At 35.0% G+C, this 22,075-nt stretch overlaps 2 protein-coding genes across 2 annotated transcripts; both read right to left on the minus strand.

Annotated features, from left to right (window-relative positions):
- Positions 1–16,751: 16,751 nt before the first annotated feature.
- LOC130805619 (uncharacterized) lies at positions 16,752–17,816 on the minus strand. The gene is made up of 3 exons (XM_057670402.1): positions 17,402–17,816; positions 17,175–17,275; positions 16,752–17,111 (listed from the first exon to the last, which is right to left on the minus strand). Exons 1-3 carry the CDS (start codon positions 17,814–17,816, stop codon positions 16,752–16,754), a joined length of 876 nt encoding a protein of 291 aa, XP_057526385.1.
- Positions 17,817–17,834: 18 nt separating this feature from the next.
- On the minus strand, positions 17,835–18,902 carry LOC130805620 (uncharacterized). The gene has a single exon (XM_057670403.1). The coding sequence runs from the start codon at positions 18,900–18,902 to the stop codon at positions 17,835–17,837; it is 1,068 nt and encodes a 355-aa protein (XP_057526386.1).
- Positions 18,903–22,075: the final 3,173 nt, after the last annotated feature.

Below are 22,075 nucleotides of genomic sequence, written 5' to 3' on the forward strand. Positions count from 1 at the left end.
TGCCTAAATTCATGCCAAACAAACCAAGATTCAGCAACTCTAAGCGTACATAAGTGCAAAAAAAAAAACATTAAAAACCTTGAAAATAAAACTTATTAGCATGTAATTTCCAGCACATCACAAGTGTTTTTAATTCTAACCACTTAATAACAATAATATATACCAAATAGTGTTGTGTGCCAAGTTTCATGCTAAACAAACCAAGTTTGAACTACTGTAAGCGACTAAGTGCCAAAAAAGCTTAAAAGACCTTAAAAATGAAACTTGGCGCGTAATTTCAAGCATATGACTATTGTTTTCAATTCTAAACATTTCAAAATAATAATATATATCAAATAGTGCTGTGTGCCAAGTTTCATGCCAAACAAACCAAGTTTGTACAACTTGAAGTTAGTAAGAGCCAAAAAAGCTTAAAAAAAACCTTAAAAACGCAACTTAGCAAGTAATTTCAAGCATATGACTATTGTTTTCAATTTTAACCATTTCAAAACAATAATATATACCAAATAGTGTTGTGTGCCAAGTTTCAGGCCAAACAAACCAAGTTTGAACTAATTTAAGTTAGTAACTGCAAGAGAAGGTTAAAAAACCTTAAAACGCAATTTAGCACGTAATTTCAATCATATGACTGTTGTTTTAAAAAGCTTAAATAATATATAGTAATTAGTGTTGTATACCTTTACTGTTTTCCGTCTTGGATATGTGGCTCTCGAACTAGATCCTATTTCTCCACGCAGTTTCTTCATTGTGCCGCACTTAAATGAAATTGGTAAATTAATATATATCAATGCATGTAATATATTAATGTAATTATATATAACACTTAAATGAAATTGGCAAATTAATAAAATTACGCATTCAACAAGGCTTTGATACTTGTGTTGCGAAGCGGGCTTTGTGCTTTATGTAAAGAATCGAAGACGTGCACGGTATTAGTCAAAGGACATATGACCAGGATCATCCAATGCGCACTACAAACGCAAAGTTAAAATCAACAAATTAGAGAACATGTGAACTTAGATAAAAATCAAAAAATAAATTCAATTTCAAAAATAAACCTACTCTTCAATATATAAAGCCATAATGAACTTGTTTTTAGCTGCTAGCGAATTTTTAAAAGCACGCTCAATATATGTTTTGACGTCATCTGGAAATAGTACGCATCTAACACCGCGATCGATTCAGGACGAAACCGTCCAATTTTTATTAGAGGTTCGCAACGATTCAGCTCATCAAAAGCCGCACTAAACTTAGAAATAATAAATTTTGTCAGTTGTTCGGTTATTATACCAATTAAACAATAAAATCCAAAATGTAAGATGATGAACATCACCTCATGTAGACATGGATAAGAGCTATATTTAACATGTCTCCTCTCAAAAATTCCCCAATATCACTCGGACCGATAATTACAAAGGGGTTTTCAGCAAAGCTGAATTGGTCCTTCTGTAGGGGTAGCATGATTGGGTTCTCCTCAGACATGCAAGATGCACATGTGAGTAGCTATTTGCAATCTAAAGAGAGATCATTTAGCTCCTCATCAGAAAAACATGGATTGGTTCCCAACGAATTAGAGATTTTTGAACCAGCCGACCCCTTTGATTTAGAAACAATCCCTCTCTTAGAGCCCTTTGGACTCTTTTGCTATTTAAATTTATACAATTTAATTAGTATAAGCATGCAATTAAAATAATAAAAATAAATAAGATACAATGATTATTACTTTGGTTGTGAATCGAACCCAAACATATGGACATGTGACGAAACTACGTTAGGCGTCTGAAAGTTTCTCAAGGCTTCATTCTGGGATTGGAACAAGGAGTGAGAAATCTTCAAAACCCTTGATAATAGTTTCTACGGTCACACTTATCTGGCCACCTGTAATAGGCATGGAATGCACTGTTTGGCCTTCTCTGGTTAACCACCTTTAACACCACACGAACCCCTCCTTTTCCGACTACCCACCCTTTATGGTCTTTCGCTAAGACCATATGAAAAGCATCAACATTGCCTCTAGGGGTGAGCTCCCCCATCGCTTCTTTTTTCTTCTAGCCCATTTGTTCAAATAAAAGTGACATAAAAATTAGTTTATGGTAGATCAAAGCCAAAAACTCAAAAACAAATCAAGCACATAATTAATAATTATAAAACAGCTTCAGCAACCTTCTTCGTTCTCGAGTCAGTAATGGTAAATTTACCATTAGAATCTCGGGAATGAAGTCGCAATACCAATTCACACCCGATCTCCAGCAAGAGTATTCACAAATGCAAAGGTAGTCGTAGATGAGGCCATAGACTCAGATTGGGGTATAAACCTACATCCACTCACTCTTTTCTGGCCTCATCATATGTTTTAGGACCTAAGCGACGGTAAAACTTCCTTTTGCTTGCTGATTCAGAAGCTTTACCACACTTTTCCTAATTAATCAATAGAATTCAAGTATCATATATTATTTTAATGATTAAATCAAAAGAAGTAAAAAATAAAATCAAAATCTAATATAATGGAATACTTACAACTTCAGTGGGAGTAGTTTTTTTAGCAACAAATGCTTCCTATTCATTCTTAGATACATGACCCCATGTTTCACAGGGCATCTTCACACGTGCTTGGGAAACATTTGATGAGTCTCCAATTTTGTTTCCCGTTTTGACCTTCTTGGTCTTACGGGCACGTTTCTTTGTGATCCAACGAGAAACAAGCTTGGATTTGAAATCTCTGAATCTTTTAGCAACAACTGAAAGAAGAACATTCTTTTTCTCTTCATTCGGTTCAATGTGAAAAAGATTCTACGAAAAAGAAAATTGTTTATTTGTCATACATGTCAATTAAATTATTTTAAAATGATGTTAAATGAATAAAAATAGTAAAGTTGATTACCACAGTATCATCCCATAGAGAGTACTTCAAACCCTCTGGAACCTCGTTCCATGCGTACAATATAGAAATCTTACGGATACATATGCCTATTTGTTTTCCATATTGCCTACGCCATTTCCCACAAGGTTGACCCAATGCATTGTATTTCAAGTGCATGGGTTTAGTGAATTTGAGGCTTTTCGTAAGCCCTAAGCCTTTTCTCTTTTTAGACTCCATTTGGATGTTGCTAGTAGTATTGGTGGGAACATCCATTGGTGTTATTTCTATCTCCGAGGCATATGGTGGGGCTTCTTCAGCCAATTTCTCATGTCTAACGTGTGGGTCATCATCACTTATGTCACCCCTCTCTTCGGAGTCGTTGATCATCACCTATGTCTTATTCCATCCCGAGATCATAGTCCTTATGGTAGGTTCTTTCTCAGTCGCCTAAACTCTAACCAAAAATAAATTCACTTACTTTCCAAATACAACTGAATGTAGTAGGGTAGTAAGGTTCGTATCCACAAAGAGATCGGATTTAAGAAGGTTTTAATATGATATGTGCTTTAGAAGATGAAATTGAAAACAATCAATAAAACAAAGAAAAGGGGGGTTTTGATTTGTTTTTCTAAAATAAGTTGAACAAGAAATGAACTAAGTGAAATCTATAACAATGGTGTTTTCTAAAAATCAATGGAAAGGATATCTTGAGTAAAGTTGATTGTATACTTCTTGTTTCTCATTGATCATTGAATACTTTGATTAAGAAATTTACTTTTGACTACCTATTGTGAAGATGATTATACTTCTATTCTCCTTAAGTGTAGCTAAACATCAAAATCAGTTTGAATGTAAGGTTCTTATCATTAGTTAATTCACTCCAATCCGAGTATAAATTCAATCCAACAATAGCTTTAAGAAAAGAGAATTAATAGGTTTGCTAAAACTATTCAAGCAAATAGTTTTCAATCAAAATGAAAAGTTCATTTAGATTCTAATCATTCGTAATCTGCATTCACAATTAGAACTAGTTGCTACCATTAATCTAAGTACAAAACTAACTGATGTTGCAAATAGATTTAGCATAAATGAATATTGCAATAATAAGAACAATAGTTGATTTCCAATTCAAGCAATATTCATAAGATTATAATAAGAACTTTTCAATAATCAAAAGTATATTAAGTAGAGGAATTCTTACAATGAGTAGTTAGAAGTTTCCAATCAACCTTCCTCAAGAAATAAAAATTTAAGCTTGAAGCTCCATAATCGTGGCAAATAGAAATGAAGAAGAAGAAGTATTTTAATGAAAAATTACAAGAGGATCTCATTCCTAAGCTTTCTTGCCTATTTATAGACATTTGATGAAGCTTCTTGCCATTGGATTTGCTCATCATTCCTCATTGCAAGTCGCCTCCCAATCCCCTCTAAACATCCAATTGAAAATGAAACCCGAAATGGGAAAAGTGAAATAGCCGCTCAGCCTACAGACATAACTCCGCACCCTACGTAAAACTTCGCAGGCCGCGCATCTCAGTCTGATCCGATTCTTTGCTTTGCTTCTTCTTCTTTGCTTGAAATAATATATTTACATAATGACCTTCTAATAAAGCTAGAATTATCATCTTAGAGAATTACATCAATAAAACTATTCTCTAAAGTAATTTCTCTAATTGTTATGTAGTTAAATTTAAATTCTACTTAAACCAAAATTGAAATGGAAAAATACACAAAATAAGGTATTATCAAATTCCCCCACACTTGAATCTTACTCGCCCTCGAGTAAGTCCCAAAATGATAAATCAAATCCCAAAAGTAATCCCAAAACAATTTATCAACGAAAAGAATTTTAAGCTTGAAAAAGAAATGACACTCTCATGAAAAACTTACAAAGAATCCTTGAAATACTTGTGCCTAGTTGTTGCTTCCTTCTTGCATGAGTAAAGAGCTTCAATACGTGCTTAAACTGGAGATGTTAGTGTTTTTTCTTCCTCTCTTTTCTTTTATCTCTCAATTCATTTTTCCATGGCGCCCTTTCGGGTTTTCACCTAGCCGCTCTTTTTACCTCATTTTCTCTCTATTCTTTTGTCTCACTACTCACTTACATAGCCTATTGTTTTTTCCTAAGTACCTTTACGGGTTTTCACTTAGCGAGGCCCCCCTAACTTTTGCCTCGGTGCCCACCCTTGTGGGTTTTCACCTAATGGGAATTTCATTCTATTTTCTTTTTTTTTTTTTTCAAATTAAAAGAAAATATAACATAAAAGGATTAAATAACAATGATTGAAAAGAAAAATTACTAAAAAGCTTGAATATGTACACGTCCTCCCCCACAGTAATTTGGAGCATTGTCCTCAATGATTCCTGCTATGTGGCCTCCTTAAGGCACGTTGCTCCCTTCGCCTTTCAAGATTCGCTTGGATGGAGGGTGTTGGGTTTGTGTATGATGGATCTTGAGACACAAAGAAGTTATGCATGGCAGAAACCATGTTGGTCATCAAATACATTATGTCCTCCAAATAATCACCTTGTTGTTGTAGCTCAGTGAGTTGAGCCCCAAATGCAAGTTTTGCATCCTCCATAAAAGCCATCCTAGCTTCCATACTTGCATAGAAATCTTGGGGCTGCTGTGGAAATAGAGGTTCGGGTGCTACAATTCTCCCATATTCCTCTTCAACACCGGCTCTATAGTCCTCATCCAGTGGTAGGTAAAGTTGGGAAGGGTATGTATGCTCTGTAATCATTGTGCATTCTTGAGGGAGTACCATGTATCTGATATTATTTTCCCTAAAAAGCCAAACATATGAATCTCCTACATGTGGACTCCACAGCATGAATGGCCTCTTTAATGCATTGAGGTTATAAAGGTAGGAAGGGAAATGATCATAGTCATTTGGGGTTCCTAAGGGTTTTAAATTCTGGTTCCATCTTCATCCATAGGGACCTCAATGCCTAGATGTGACGCTAACACGGTGACCATCCCTCCCATGCTGATTTTTCCTTTTTCCTTCTTGCCCAACTCAATGCAATTTGAAACCCAAATATTTACCCAATCTAAACATCCTACCTCTTGGGGTGTCATTGCCCACAAACACTTTAAGTCAAACTTAGGTATGTTTTTGGGTTCCCCATGACAAAAGATTGTTGCACTATGCAACCGGTTGATGAATCTTAATGCTGGATGAGGTATATGGCTATTTTTGCATTTGCTGTTCCATCTTTGACCATGAGTTATGTGACCCCAAAATATGCCCTCATTGTATCCTTTACAAATATTAAAGCTAGGGTAATACTCATAATCCCACCCAAAAGCTTCTTTCACTTCCTCAAAATACATGGTATATTCTTCATCATTTAAGTGAAAAGTGATGAAAGGACCTTCCTCATCTTCTCCCTTTTCTAAAGTTGAGAGAAATTCTAGAGTGTACCTTAGGTAGGTTGGGGCACCCACTTGAAGGAAATTGGTTAAACCCACTTTCCCAAGCAATTGTTCAATGGGTTCCATCAAACCGAAGGTTTATAGACTTTCTATGCAACCAAACTTTGTCTCTAAGATTTGTCTATGCCCCGAATCAAGTCTCCCCCATCGTATTTCGGCATTGTCATCAAGGTTTAGAAGCCCTAAAGAGTTGATTCTAGGGACATTTGGGTTTGATGTAGGAGCACCTCTTCTTCTTTTAGGAGCTGTTGTTTTCAATACTTCAACAATTTTCACTTCTACTCCCTCTCTAAGCACAACAATCACCAATTCCCAATTGAATCTCAACAATCCCCACAATGTTACTCACAACTACTAACAATTCTAAAAAAAAAATAACAACAATTATCAATAAAAAATTACAAAGATGAAATAGAACAAGGTAGGAAATGTATTATACCACACTGTGTTGAAGATTTCCTCTAAATAAGTTGCTTGTTGATGTTTGTTATGACCCAAAAGTTTCTTTGTTGATAAATTTCAAAGCTATATCTTCAATTTTACCCAATGATTCATCAAACAAAAATCCCTAAATTTTCTAGGGTTTGAAAAAAACATGCAAAGTGGTTGAATTTTTGATTTTATTATGGACTTTTTGTTGTTGGATTGTAGTTTTACTTCTTGGAATGATGAATTTTAGGTAGGAATGAAGAAATGTGTGGAGGATTTAAGCGAGGAAGAAGGGTTTGAGAGAGAAGGAATAGTTGGGTTTGAAAACGGAAGTGAAAGTTGAGGAAGATGATGGAATTTTCGGGTATGTATGGGTGGGCAGCAGGTATTCTGCGGGCCGCGTAGTTCTACACGTGGCGCGGAGCTGGGTCAGGAAGCTCTCCACGTGCCGCGGAGATTTGGGCGAGGCGTGGAGCTGAGTATATCTGCCTTCAAATTTATTCTTCACTTTTTTTTTCAAATAATCACATACCCTATACTCAAAAGGTCTCCTAGCTAGCTCCAATGCATCGGTTACCTGTAAAAAAGAAAATAAAATAAATTGTGTAATGTAAAGAAAATCAAACTAAACACAATAATGAAAATTAACACAAACATAAACTCAGGTTGCCTCTCGAGAAGCTATATATATATAATGTCGTTGGCACGACTTAGTGCTTTTGATGCCTCAGTACATCGAATCCTCTAAGCTTTGTTCTTCCACATCTTTTGGCTGAAAACCTTTATAGTATGGCTTCAATTTTTGCCCATTTACCTTGATGATTTTAGAAGTTTCTTCACTTTGAATTTCCACAGCTCCATGTGGAAACACTTTGACAACTATAAATGGTCCTATCCAACGGGACCTCAGCTATCCTGGAAATAAACGAAAGCGAGATTAGAATAGAATAACCTTTGGACCGACTTCAAAGGTCTTCCTACTTATCATATATCATGCCAAGCCTTAGTCTTGGCCTTGTAGATTTCAGCATTCTCATAAGCCTCATTTCTAATTTCTTCCAACTCTTGTAGCTGTAATTTTCTATGCAAACTGGACTCCTCTAAGCTCATGTTGACACACTTTATGACCCAATATGCCTTATGTTCTAACTCAACAGGCAAGTGACGGGCTTTCCCGAAAACAAGACGGTATGGTGACATTCTAATCGGTGTTTTGTAGGCTGTCCTGTATGCCCATAGTGTATCATCAACCTTAAACTCCAATCTTTTCTATTTGGATTGACCGTCTTTTCAAAGATGGACTTGATTTCTCTATTTGATACTTTTGCTTGCCCATTTGTTTGTGGATGGTAAGCGGTGTATATCTTGCGTGTCACATGATATTTCTTTAATAAAGCCCTAACGGTTCGATTGCAAAAATGAGTTCCCTTATCACTTATCAAAGCTCTTGCATGGAATTCCAAACCTAGAAAAGATGTTAGCTTTGATAAAATCTGCAAAAACTCTATAGTCATCAATTCGTGGTCTTTGCTTCCACCCATTTCGAGACATAATCAACAGCTACTAATATATAAATAAAACCAAAATAGTTGGGAAATGGTCCCATAAAATCAATGCCCCAAACCTCAAAGATTTCACAATACAAAAGAGGTTGTTGTGGCATCCCATTCCTTTGAGAAATATTCCCTACTCTTTAACACTTATCACATGACTAACAAAAGTAGTAAGTGTCTCTATTCAAACTAGACCAATAAAATTCATAGTCTATAGTTTTCCTTGCTGTTCTCCTAGGTCCGAAATGGCCTCCACAAGCATATAAATGACAAAATTTTTTAATTGATATTACCTCACCTTCAGGGACACATCTCCGTATGATTTGATCCGCACACTATTTCCAAATGTATGGATCGTCTCAAATGTAGTGTTTTGCTTCACTTCTTAGCTTGTCTTTTTGAGATTTTGTGAAATCTGTTGGAAACCGCCCAACTCTTTTTCAGTGGTTGAATAGTTTTGTTGAGCCTCATTCAAAGTTAGGGATGGTCATGGGTCCAGGACCCTGTTGGACTCCCTCAAGACCCGCCCCTTTTTTAAGGGTCTGGGTCTTAATTTTTGAGAACCATCGGATCCGGGTCGAATCTGGATCCAAAAAATATCTGACGGGTCCGGGTCCGGGTCCTAAGGTGAAGACCCGGACCCAAACCTGGACCTTAAACTTTTAAATTTTATATTTTGAATTTCTAATTTCTAAATTCTAATATTATGAATATGAACCGGGTCCTAAGCCAGTAACCCTAATTTTTCTTTCTCCTGTTCCTCTAACCTCTAATCCTCTGCGACAACCAACATCCATCGACCTCCATCGCCAGCCATCGCCATCGCCAGCCGTCTTCTCCACTTCAATCGAGACTCCAGGTACTCCATTTCTTTGGTTTTCCTTGATTTTTCTTTAATTTGGTAGTGATTTCAATGTATTTTGTGATTTTATTGTGTTGAAGAACCGCAATTTAAAATGTGCCTTTATTCACAATTCGATGGTAAACTTTGGAACAAAATTGCATAAAATATCAATATCTTAAAGGAAATAGCTAAAACAGACATTAATTTGAAGCAAAATTACAAATAATTTCATGTGCATATTTACTCTATCACTTCCAAACCTCACCCATCAATTTCTTTTTTCAATTCTCGTTTTTTAATGTTAAAACACTTAATCTTTGTGCGTACAGGGTAATTCTTTGTATTGTGTTGAAAAATGGAGAAATGAGGAAGTTTTGATAAGTCATTGCCAGCCATCGCCCTTTCTGGATCGCTGTATGCCCTCTTATTCATCTCTTTTTTTCTCTTATATTAATTTAATTTGGTGTAGTATTATTTTATTCATATGATTTGATTTGAAAACAAATTTAGATTTATTGTTATAATTTGGATATGAAATCTATTGATTGAATAGGTGTTTAAATTTAGATTTATTGTCGTATAGACGTATAGTCGTATAGATAATGGATGAAAATCAATCACAATGTACGTCCAAATCAGTGGCACAACCACAATATGATTTTGTTACGGAGTCAAAAAATACATTGAATGTAGATGAAGAAGGGTTTGTTAATGATAATGATGATGGTATTCCAAGTTCTTGCACAAAAGATAAGGGAAGGAAAACAACCTCTGAGGCATGGAATTATTTTGTAAGAGAAGAAGTAAATGGTGTGATTAGAGCTGTTTGTAAGCATTGTGATGTTAGTCTAGTAACTGTTGGTAGTAGTGGAACTTCTCATCTCTTGAAACACGCAAAGAAAGTTTGCTCAAGAAGACATTTGAATCTTTCACGTGGTCAAACAACTTTAAGAGTTAAGAAGGAATGTGATGGGTCAAGTTCTCTGGAATTTAGTCGTAAAAGCAACCTTAAAGAGTTCGACCAAGATTTTTCTTGAAGGGAATTAGTTTCCATGGTTATTATGCACGAGTATCCATTATCTATGGTGGATCATATTGGGTTTAGGAGGTTTGTTGAAAGCCTTAATTCCAATTTTAAGATGATTTCTAGGTCCACATTAAAGCGAGATATCATGAAGATGTTTAAAGAAGAAAAACTTTCTCTACATAAATTGCTCAAGCATAATGAAAGTAGAATTGCAATCACTACTGATATGTGGACTGCAACCAACCAGAAGAAGGGTTACATGGTCATAACTTCGCATTTTATTGATAAACAATGGGTCTTACGAAATCGCACCTTAAGGTAAAATCTTACTTATTTACTCATGTAATCATGTAACTTTTAATTTTATCATTTGTCCCTTGACTAAAACATATATTATATTATTCTATATAGGTTTTGCTATGTGCCTTGTCCTCACACCGGAGCTGTTATTGCAAAGGTAATGATGGAATGTTAGTCTCAATATTGTTTAGAAAATAAAATATCTGCTGTTGTTGTCGATAATGCCATACTAATGATGCAATGATGAAGATTTTAGTGGATAAGTTTGAGAAAAGTGAAATAGACTACATTTAATAAAGCTTAATTATAAGTGATTAAGCTGATTGGGGTTATTAAGTAAGTTAATTCGAGTAATAATATTATTTTTTTTTGATAATATTGACTCAAGTATTTCATTTGTTAACATTTTCAAGAAAGAGGTATATTTTATTTAATGTATAAAATTTATATAAAGAATGCTTTGATAAAAGTGTATTTTGATTATATTTTATTAAATGATTATATCTATCTTTATAAAAATAAATTTAAATAAAGTATTGAAAAATAAATTCCTAACTGCAATCCTAATTCATACTACCAATTACTTATTTCATAAATCGTCTATTATATCCTTACAGCATGTCTTATATAAGATTGTCTTACGACGAGATGACTTTAATAGAATTTAATGGGTCAAAGCTAAAAATAAACCCATTTTACCATCTATAAACCGACACACCTCTTCCCTCACATTGAAAACCCACGGCTCCCTTCCCTCTCTTCTCTCTTCTCTCACTCCCTTCCCTCACGGCACCAGAAACCAGCAGCTGCCGCCCACGAGCAACCACCGGCAGGCCACCTGTTTTTCTTTTCCTCCACCGTGAGCAGGCCGCAGCAGACCAAGCCCTTTCCCACGCGCTGTCACCGGTAGCAGCAGCAAGTAGTGGTTGGTCTTAGCCGTTTTCGAGCCCCTCAGCCGGCCGTGAGTACCACCATGACTTCCACCATACACTCCCCTCTTCCTTCAATGGTGATTGAGGTAATCCACAAGCTATTCTATTTAAGTATTAATTGAGTGTTTTAAAGTAGTTTGGTATTTATGGATTCAATTTGGGTCTTTGATTCAAATTTAGGTATCAACTTGAATGTAAGATCAGTATATGGATTCAATTAGTAATTGAGTTGTTTTTAGTGTTGATTAGAATTGGTTATTTGGGTTATTTGGTTTCTAGTATAAAATTTAGTATTTGGATATTGAAATTTCAGCTCAAAAACTGAGCATTCTGTTTTGGCCTTTTTCGGATCAGTTGTGATTGTTTCTAGGTTCTGGTGTCTCTTAAAATTTTTAGAGCTCCAAGTCGTGGTCGGGTGGCCACTTGAATCGTCTCAAAATGAGTTCATATGAGAGAGTTATGTCTGTTTTAGTAATGATATGTCCTGAAATGGTACTAATACGGGATTTATAAAGTGGAACTAGAAGCTATGAAATAAATTGGGTAATTAATTCAAGTGTTGATGTTGGATTCATTTGGGTTCTCTTTGTGTTCTAATTCATGTGGTAGTATTTGATTAGTTGTTGCAATTTGGAGTTTTGATTCATCTTCAAACTTAAAGAGCAAAGTTCATTTAGAGTTCTTAAAAATCAGATTCTGTCCTCACTGTTCTTGGCTGATTTAGAGCCTCTTCTAACCATTTCTGGGTTCTGTTTTCTGCATATGATTTGTAGAGCTTCGAGTCGTGGTCGCGTGGGCACTTGAATCGCCCCAAAATGAGTTTGTATGAGAGAGTTACGCCCAAAATACTAACAGGGTGTCCTGAAAATCCGAAAATAGCATTTTGGATTTGCTTGTTCATAATTAATGTTGGGGTTCAAATTGAGTACTCTAAGTGTTTAGGGTTATTGTTTATCATCCGATTGAGTTTTATTGATTGATATTATTGAGTTATGGGTTCTTATTTGATTAGTATGGGTAATTGGTTCTAGTATCAAATTTGGGAACATAAGTATCGATAGGGTATTTGATTAGTTGGTATTAGGTGGATATGATATAAGTTGGGTATTTGGGATTTAAAAATTGGTTAAACTCCATTGATATTAACTCAAGTTTTTACATGTTGATGGTTGATGATGAATTGATTGGTATTGAAATTATTGATTGTTATTCATGACATAGAAGGGTAACATACGAGCAAACTACTATCTTTTTAATTTAATTCAAGTATTTCAAAGTTCAAGTTATGTTTTATAAGTTATGATATTACTACTATTGATATGTGAGCAATATCGTATAATTTTTGGTGTTTGAAACTGTGGATTTTGACTTTGTTTGACCTTGCTCCTAGTCCTTGATTAAATTATGTTTTGAATGTTCATATGTTTTTGTATATGAGCTTTTAAATATTGTATTTATTTAAAGAGATTACAAAAGCATGTTTTGTATGTTACTAACTTATAAAATACGATTCTTGAAATACTGTATTATGAAGATGAGGTATGATTGTTGATTTCAAAGAAAATCAATTGAATTATTGTTTTGTTTTATATTGAAATGTTCGACATTGAAAAATGTCCGTTTTTGGGAATTGGCAATGGATATTTATATCCGGATTATTGTGAAATCCTATAGCTTGATAATAGGTAATGGTTATTCGGATCGGTCTCGAGCCCCCGATCCCGTTTCGTTCTTGCAAGAACCGTATTTTCGGTGATGACGATCACCCGTGTTCTCAGGATTTAGATCAAGCCTACTTCCTGACGGTCCATATATTCCCACATTTTAAAGTTCTGTTAAATTATTGATTTAATATGAGTTTTGAATAAGTATGTTTGGTACATAAAGTTTTGTTTGTTCGCAAATGATATCATATTTGTCATTTGCCGTATTGTTACGCTATTAACTTGTAAAGTTATAGCCGTGTTTTGATCCGTTATGAAGTAAAGATTCATAGCCGTATTTATGTCGATACCAAACGGTCTTTTAAAAGAGTTTTGATCTACGCTATTAACTTGTAAAGTTATAGCCGTGTTTTGATTCGTTATGAACTAAAGGTTCATAGCCGTATTTATGTCGATACCAAACGGTCTTTTAAAAGAGTTTTGATTTGGATAAAATAATGTTTATAAATGGTTACCAAGTGAACAAGGAATTCGATTGGAGATGTTTGTTAATGACTTGTATACAAGTGTAGTAGTTTGTTGGATTACTCAACAATGCAATTGTTGACAGTTGTTTTTTTTATAGGGCCTATCTCTTACAAGGGATGGATCCACTTTCAGGTTGCCATCTTTAGTGCGAATGGATGTGCTGCTCATTTATGTGTCATGTGTTGCGTTAGTGAGGACATCGTTTTCGAAAGGTTAACTTATAATGATATTTTGACAAATCATGTCTTTTAAAAAAATTAGATATTTTATAATGTATTAGCTTAGTTTATAACTGGGTTGTAAGTAATTGTATTACAATTCTGTAAAGTTTTTAAATACTCTGATATTGGTTGCTGTGGCTATCGAGCCACAGGTCGGATTTAGCCCAGAATTGTATAAGTCTTCCGCTGTGCTTTGTAGACAATATTATTATATTGTTTACGTTGGTTTGGGCTGTTTCAAAAGGTCTTTGATGCTTGAGGGTGATCTTTTGCATTTACGTTGTAGTGCTCACATATTGAACCTAATAGTTCAAGATGGATCAGGGGTTATTAGTTCTGCAATTGAAAAGTTTCGTGATTGTGTGTCTTTTTGGATGTCAACTTCTAAAAGAATTGAAAATTTTGAGGAGGCTTGTCGTTTTTTGGACTTAGTTAACATTAAAAGGCCTAGTCTTGTTTGTAAAACAAGATGGAATTCAACCTAGTTGATGCTTAAAAGTGTTTTGCCGTTTAAAGACGTGTTTTCAAGGTTAAGGCGAGTGAATAAAAAGATGCATTTTGTTGTTCCTAGGGATAAGGATTGGGAATTAGCTGAGCTTGTTTGTGATAAGTTAGAAATTTTTTACAATACAACTAATGTTTTTTCTGGAAGAAAGTTTATCACTATCAATCTTTTTTTCGAAGGGTTTGTGAGATTAAGCTTTCTATGGGTAGGTGGTTACAAAGTGATGTTGAAATTATTAGATTGATGACAGAAAATATGCTTGAAAAATTTGACAAGTATTGGGAACATATGTGTGAACTTTTGGCTATTGCTACTATCTTAGACCCGAGAAATAAAATGGATTGTGTGGAGTTTTACTTTAGGATGTTTTTTGATGTTAATGAGGTTGATATGCAATTAGCAAGAGTTCGTAGGTGCCTTGATAATTTGGTTGTGGAGTATCAAAGGAAAAGTGATATTGTGAAAAATGTGAATGATGTTGGGAAAAGTAGGAAACGACCCGCACCAAGTTCTATAGATGGTGCACAAGATGAATTTGCTCAATCTAAGAGAACTAAGGTTAGAAAGGTGAATAGGTGTGAATTGGATTTTTATTTAGAGGAAGAACCATTATCGGATGATGAGGATTTGGATGTCCTTTATTGGTGGAAAGTAAATACGAAGTATCCGACTTTGCAAAAGATTGCGAAAGATATTCTTGCCATTCCTGTTTCTTCCGTTGCTTCAGAAAGTGCTTTTTGTACCGGAGGAAGAGTTATTAGCCCTCATCGTTCAAGACTTCATTCACAAACTGTGGAGGCATTAATGTGTTTACAAAATTGGATGATGGAAGACATAAAAGGTAAAAGTCTAACGTTTACTGATTTAGTATTGGTTTTGTTTTTTGGTTAGTGATCTTAATTTGTTTTTGTTTTTAAAATCTTTTTCTAAGGTTCTTCGGAAGATGCTTATGCTTGCTCCACAGTAATTGATGATTCAGATGTTGATGAAGAACAACAAATATATGCGATTCAACTAGTATGCTTTAACTTTAATGGATTTATTTTGATTTACTTTTTCTTTATTGAAAAACTAAATTATAATTGTTTGATATTTCCTTTAGGATCTTGATGAAGTTGAAGAAGATTGATCAAAATTGATTGTAATTTTTAATGTTATGGAATATAAACTATGTTTCTCATTTAGTCTTTTATATTTGAATTTTAATTATGTATTTAGACAAGTGTTTTTATGTTTTAGTAATTATTTTGTATTTGAATTTCATGGACTCGAACAACCGTTTGTAATACGATAATAAGTTGCTTACAAAAATACAAAAAGACTCGAAAGAGGTTCAATTTTGACAAATCAAAAAGGCTTTGTATAAGACTCATTAAAGACCCATTAAGGATCCTAGACCCGTCAGATCCATAGGGTCCGGGTCTGGGTCTGAAAATTTTGGACCCATAGAGTCCGGATCCGAGTCTAGATCCAAAAAAATAAAAGGGTTCGGGTTCGGGTCTAACCAGACCCGCCCTATGACCATCCCTATTCAAGGTCATTGACGCGTAGTATATAGCATGTGGATTGCTTCCTATTCTTTGTCCTAGCACGACCCCAATAGCGTAGTCACTTGTGTCACACATGATCTCAAATGGAAGTGACCAAATTGGGGGTTGAATGATTGGAGCTGAGATGAGTTTATTCTTTAGTGTATCAAATGCCTTCTTGTAACTTTCATAAAAAATTAACTCGTCATCTTTTTGCAACAACCTACATAATGGAACTGCAATCTTGGAGAAGCCTTCAATAAACCTATTATAGAAACCTGCATGACGAAGAAAAGATCGTATTTCTCGAACATTAGTGGGATAGGGTAAAGATTGTATGATGTCAATTTTTACCTTATCTACCTCGATACCCTTTGCAGAAACTACATGACCTAGCATAATTCCTTGTTCAACCATAAAATGGAAGTTCCACAAAGTTTTCTATAAATTCAGGAAATATACTCACCATACACCTTTGGAATGTAGTAGGTGCATTACAAAGTCCAAAAGGCATGCGCCTATAAGCAAATGTGCTGAAAGGGCATGTGAATGTTGTCTTTTCTTGATCTTTTGGAGCAATAGGTTACCTGCAAATAACCTAAATATCCATTTAAGAAACAATAAAATGCGTGACTAGCAAGCCTTTCTAGCATTTGATCAATAAAAGGCAATGGAAAGTGGTCTTTCCTAGTCACCGTGTTTAGCCTACGGTAATCAATGCATACATGCCATCCATTTTGGATGCGTGTTGGAACCAACTCACCATTTTGGTTCGTCACTACAGTAACACCAGTTTTCTTTGGCACAACTTGAGTATGACTCACCCATTCACTATTAGAAAATGGATAAATAATACCTACTTGTAGTAATTTCAAAATTTCAGCTTTCACTACCTCCATCATTGGTGGATTCAACCTCCTTTAGGGTTTTCTTACTGGCTTGGCATCATTTTTCGAAAAAATCCGATCAATGCATGTAGTAGGACTTATGCCCTTGATGTCTGCAATCGACCATCCCATGGCCTCCTTATGTTGCTTTAGGACATCAACCAACTTGTTCTCTTGCTCTCTTGTCAACTTGCTTGAAATAATTAATGGCAAGGTCTCATTCTCCCCAAAGAATACATACTTCAAATGTTCGGGTAATGGCTTAAGTGCTACCTTGGGTGCATGCAAAATAGATGGTAACAAATTCTCCTTGGGTATGGTTAGTGATAATGGCTCTAAATGAGAAGGAAGAAGTGGGAATTGTTCTTGCTTCTTCAAATCTTGCAAAACTTCCTACAATTCAGCACTCAAAACATATTCCTCATTATTTTCATTCAAATCATGCTCAATGGCCACTTTGAGTTTTTCTTGGCCATCTATATCAAACATATCTTGACTAGAGGTATCAACTAAATCAATAGCAAAACAAAAATGGTCCTTAGGAAATATAAGTGATCCTATATCAAACTCTACTATACTACTCTACTATACTAATATAAGTGATCCTAAATCAATGGCCACTTTGAGTTTATATTTTCATTAAAATTTCATAGAGTTATAAACGTCAAACTCTACTATACTACCATCAAATTCCATGATAAGTGATCCTATATCTACATCAATCTTAGTCTTGGTAGTTTTCATGAAAGGTCTACCTAGAAAGATAGGTGCTACATGTTTATCATGTTCCATATCTAAAACATAAAAATCAGCAGGAAATATAAGATCCCCTACTTTAACTAAGACATCCTCTACTATTTCCTTAGGATATGCATTAGACCTGTTAGCTAATTGTATCACAAAACTTGTTTCATGCAATGTACCAAGTTTCAAAGACTTATATAGTGAATATGAAATTACATTGATTGATGCCTCTAAGTCTAACATGGCTTTTTGAGATGTAAGCTCACCTATAATACAAGAGACAATGAACATACCTGAATCTCTACATTTAGGTGGTAAATTTCTTTGAAATATGGCTGAAATGTGCTCACTCATCTTGACCTTTTGAATTCCCTATAATCTTTGCTTTCTCTTTGCCGTACAAAGTTCTTTAAGGAATTTGACATATCTTGGAATTTGCTTCAAAGCATCTAAGAGAGGGATGTTTACTTCACATTTCTTGAAAACCTCATAAATTTCCTTGTCAGCTTCATGCTTTTTCCTTTCCTTCAATGCCTCTGGAAAAGGTGGAACCGGTTCATATGGTGGTAAGGGTGCTGTTGTAACATTCTTCTCTTCTTGTGACAAGGTTGCTTGATCTTCTAAAGATGAAGGTTCATGCACAACAGTTTCTTCTTGGAGTTCTTTATCTCTTGCTATGGTTCTCTCATTACCTTGCAACTCTGTTCCACTTCTAAGAATCATAGCATTAGCATTCATCCTTGGATTTGGTTCTGTTTGTGATGGAAACTTTTCTGAATCTCTAGCCTCAAACTTGTTAACTGCTCCTGAGATTTGACCCATTTGTCTTTCAATGTTCTTGATGCTAGAATGAGTCTCATCTTGGAATTGAATCATGTTCTTTGTTAGAGTATTCAACATTTCTTCGGTGGACATATTGGAATTCGAACTTGATCCTTGATCGTGATGTGGGGGTCTAGGATAGGATTGTTGTTGTGGCTTGAAGAATGATTGTTGTTGATGTTGTTGTTGATTCCCTGATGGATTCCCATACTTGAGATTTGGATGGTCTCTCCACCTTGGATTGTATGTATTGGAAAACGGATCATTTCTTTTCTGAAACCCTTGGTTTTGAAAATCAATTGCACTAACTTCTTCATTACCTTCTTCTTGTAACTGAGGGTAAGAATCTGTAGGATGATTAAAAGAGCAAATGCCACATGACTTTACTTGTTGTGCTTTTCCCTTAACCATGAAATCTCTCATCATTGATGTTAATGCTTGCATTTGATCTTCTAGTTTGCCAACCTTAGAATCAGTGCTAACATTTTCTCTAATTGCTCTTTTATCGTGGGATCTCTTGTTGAATTGCCTAGAACCTTCAGCTAGTTCTTCTATCAATGCCTTTGCAGCTTCCGATGTGTTATTGAGAATGGAACCTCCACTTGCCGCATTTATCATTCTTACATCATCATTGACAAGCCCATTTTAAAAGTACATAATGAGATCCTTCATCGTGGTACCCATGAGAGGGACAACTGGCACACAACCTTTTAAATCTTTCCCAATACTCATAAAATGATTCATCACTATTTTGTTCAATGTTGCTGATTTCTTTCTTTAGAGTGGATGATTTTGAAGCTGGAAAGTATTTTTCAAGGAATCTCTTTTTTATCTCTGCCCAAGTGGTGACACAACCTGGTGGTAAGTAATAAAGCCAATCCTTAGTCGCATCCTTTAGGGAAAAAGGAATGCTCTAAGTTTCACCTTCTCCTCTGTTGCTCCATTCGATCTCATACCACCACAAACCACATTAAATTCAGATAAAAACTTGTTGGGATCCTCTCCATTTGACCCATGGAATGAAGGTAGTAAATGGATTAAACCCAATTTATGCTCAAATGTGCCACCTTCATCTTCTTGGTTATATGTAATGCACAAGGGTTGTTGATCAATATTAGGAGAAGTGAGCTCCCTCAAGTTACGATTCTCCCTTCGAGCCATTTCTCCTTCTACTTTTTCTGCAAATGGTAATAAAAATGTTTCTCAATTCGTTCCTTATCCTGAGAAGGGTTAGTTCCAATTCGAAATCGTACTGTAATTCCTCCTTGTTAGAGTTACGAGTATGTACCACAAACAAGGAATGAAAGCACACAATCCACAATTCACACTAAAATATACAAACACGCCAATTCTCCCTGGCAACGGCGCCAAAATTTGGTAGGTTCTTTCTCAGTCGCCTAAACTCTAACCAAAAATAAATTCACTTACTTTTCAAATAAAACTGATTGTAGTAGGGTAGTAAGGTTCGTATCCACAGAGAGATGAGATTTGAGAAGGTTTTCGTATGATATGTGCTTTGGAAGATGAAATTGAAAACAATCAATAACACAAAGAAAATGGGGGTTTTGATTTGTTTTTCTGAAATAACTTGTACAAGCAATGAACTAAGTGAAATCTATAACAATGGTGTTTTCTAAAAAGCGATGAACTCGTCGATGGATGATACCATGAGGTATCATGGCGGCAGCCCAGTACGCTCCCGCAGCACCGACGATGACACACTTTGTAAGTATTCTTCAACGTTGATTATTATGCATAGAACTTACACGTTATACATTTCATTAATACTTAAGTCTTACTGCAGGCATAGGGCATTATATCTGTCATCAGCTCTTTCCAGGAGCCTGTACGGGAGATTGCCCAAGGCATACTCCTAGGGACGCAGTTTCAACACTTTATTCCGGAAGTGACTGCGCCCGACACCACTATGTACGAGTACGGGTCATCTCCTCATCATGCCGACGTTCATCTTGAGGAGGTTGACTTAACGTGCCCCGACTACGGGGTCGGGTCCTCACAGGGTGCCACATCATCACAGTATCAATCACCTCTTCTACCAGAGCGTCATGCGACGGCCTCTTACTATCGTAGGAGGCGTCGTAAACCGTCACAGTTAGACAGGGTACAGGAGGAGGATTAGCATTAGAATACTGTTTGTATATATTGAACATTAGTGACAATTTGTATATATTGAACATTTGTACATACTCAATATTTGTAACATTTGGTCTTTTGTGTATAAATTGTAATATGTATGTAGATGTACATATTTTTATCGTATTATCACATGTTTATTATGAATGAAATGATGTTAGGTACTCAGAGTTTTCGGCGATGAATCATTCCGCCAAGAATGCAGTATGAATTTAATATAAAAAAAATAGATAATAATATTCAAACAAGGAAAATGCTCTCGAAAATTCTACACAATTTCATTCATGTTCAACGAATACATATCAAATTACATATTTCATTCGTTAACTAAGATTGCTTCTTAAACTTTCTCATAATCCTTTTAGTCTCTTTTTTCCTATGTGCCATATCATCTATTTGTCTCTTGAGATTGCAATCCTCATCTTTAAGCTCTTGTTTTTCTTTTTCAAGCCGTATTATTAGATGTCTCTACCATTTGGTACCCTCCGGATCAATCCATCTAAAGTATGTGCATCCTAATCCTTCAACCAAGTAGAAAGGACAAGCAACAAAATGACGCCCAGAATCGAAGTCGCTCCAATCTGTATTAATCTCAACTTCATAACCACAATAACAAAGCTCTTCAACACAATGCTCCTTTGACATCTACGAAAGACATATAATAGAGTAACGAAAGTAAACTTTCAAAAATAATATTAACATTTATAAATTGAGAGTAAGACTAACATAATACCTTATGTTACCTTTAAAAATTGATTCAATAGAACAAGAACGAAATAGATTGGATATAATGAAGTAGGGAAATGATGGAGTTATTTATAGAACATCATTACAACGGCTATTTTTCTAATTAACAACGGCTAGTTTAATTCGTAAAAAAAAAATAAAAAATAAAAAATAAAAGGCATAAGTCGCTGTTCCTAACAGCGACATATGCCTTTTATTTTTTTTATTTGGTCTTTCGCTGTTAGTAACAGCGATTTACACCGAGGCTAGGTTCGGATGTACGGACGCTTATTTTGGTAATTAAGTTTTCACTAAGCTTATTTTTTGAATTAAGCTGTTAAATGATCTTATTTTTTTCAAATTTTCGGGTATTGGAGAAGGGAAAGGAGTGCTATTTGGGTGAGCTGAGAGAGATAGGAAAAAGGGGCACGACTAAAAAAATTCATTTGCAAAATTCTGATTTTTGCTTCAGGCTTTGTTTTATATTTTTAGTTATGTTTAGCCACGCTTATTAGATCTTTTTATTTTCTTAATTGTGCTTTGGCCACACTAATAAGTGTGGCTGAATTAATTATATTTTTTATTTAACAACAATTCTTACTTGAGACCGTCTTTCGTAAACACAGTTCTCTAAAGCCCAGCCATTATGTTAGTTTAAAAAAAAACTGATGCGCGCGTGTAGGTGTAATGTGAAAAGTCAAATAATATATTTGGGGTTATAATAGCATTTATTTGGGTTTATAACATAATATATTTGGTGTTATACCAGCATATATTTAGGGTTTATAACATAATTTATTTTGGATTCTACTAATATATATATATATATATATATCTATATATCTATATATATATATATATATATATATATATATATATATATATATATATATATATATATGTATATATAT

The sequence above is a fragment of the Amaranthus tricolor genome, chromosome 2 (genome assembly GCF_026212465.1).
Source record: "Amaranthus tricolor cultivar Red isolate AtriRed21 chromosome 2, ASM2621246v1, whole genome shotgun sequence".
Taxonomy (NCBI): Eukaryota; Viridiplantae; Streptophyta; class Magnoliopsida; order Caryophyllales; family Amaranthaceae; genus Amaranthus; species Amaranthus tricolor.

What these genes read in the sequence shown, in the direction of transcription:
- LOC130805620 (XM_057670403.1), bottom strand. Translation starts at nt 18,902, where the DNA reads ATGATAAATGCGGCAAGTGGAGGTTCCATTCTCAATAACACATCGGAA.
- LOC130805619 (XM_057670402.1), bottom strand. Translation starts at nt 17,816, where the DNA reads ATGAGTGAGCACATTTCAGCCATATTTCAAAGAAATTTACCACCTAAA. An exon ending in ACTTATCATGGAATTTGATG is followed by an intron (nt 17,276 to 17,401) that starts GTAGTATAGTAG and finishes AGTTTGATATAG; the next exon opens with GATCACTTATATTTCCTAAG. An exon ending in ATGGCCAAGAAAAACTCAAA is followed by an intron (nt 17,112 to 17,174) that starts GTGGCCATTGAG and finishes GCTGAATTGTAG; the next exon opens with GAAGTTTTGCAAGATTTGAA.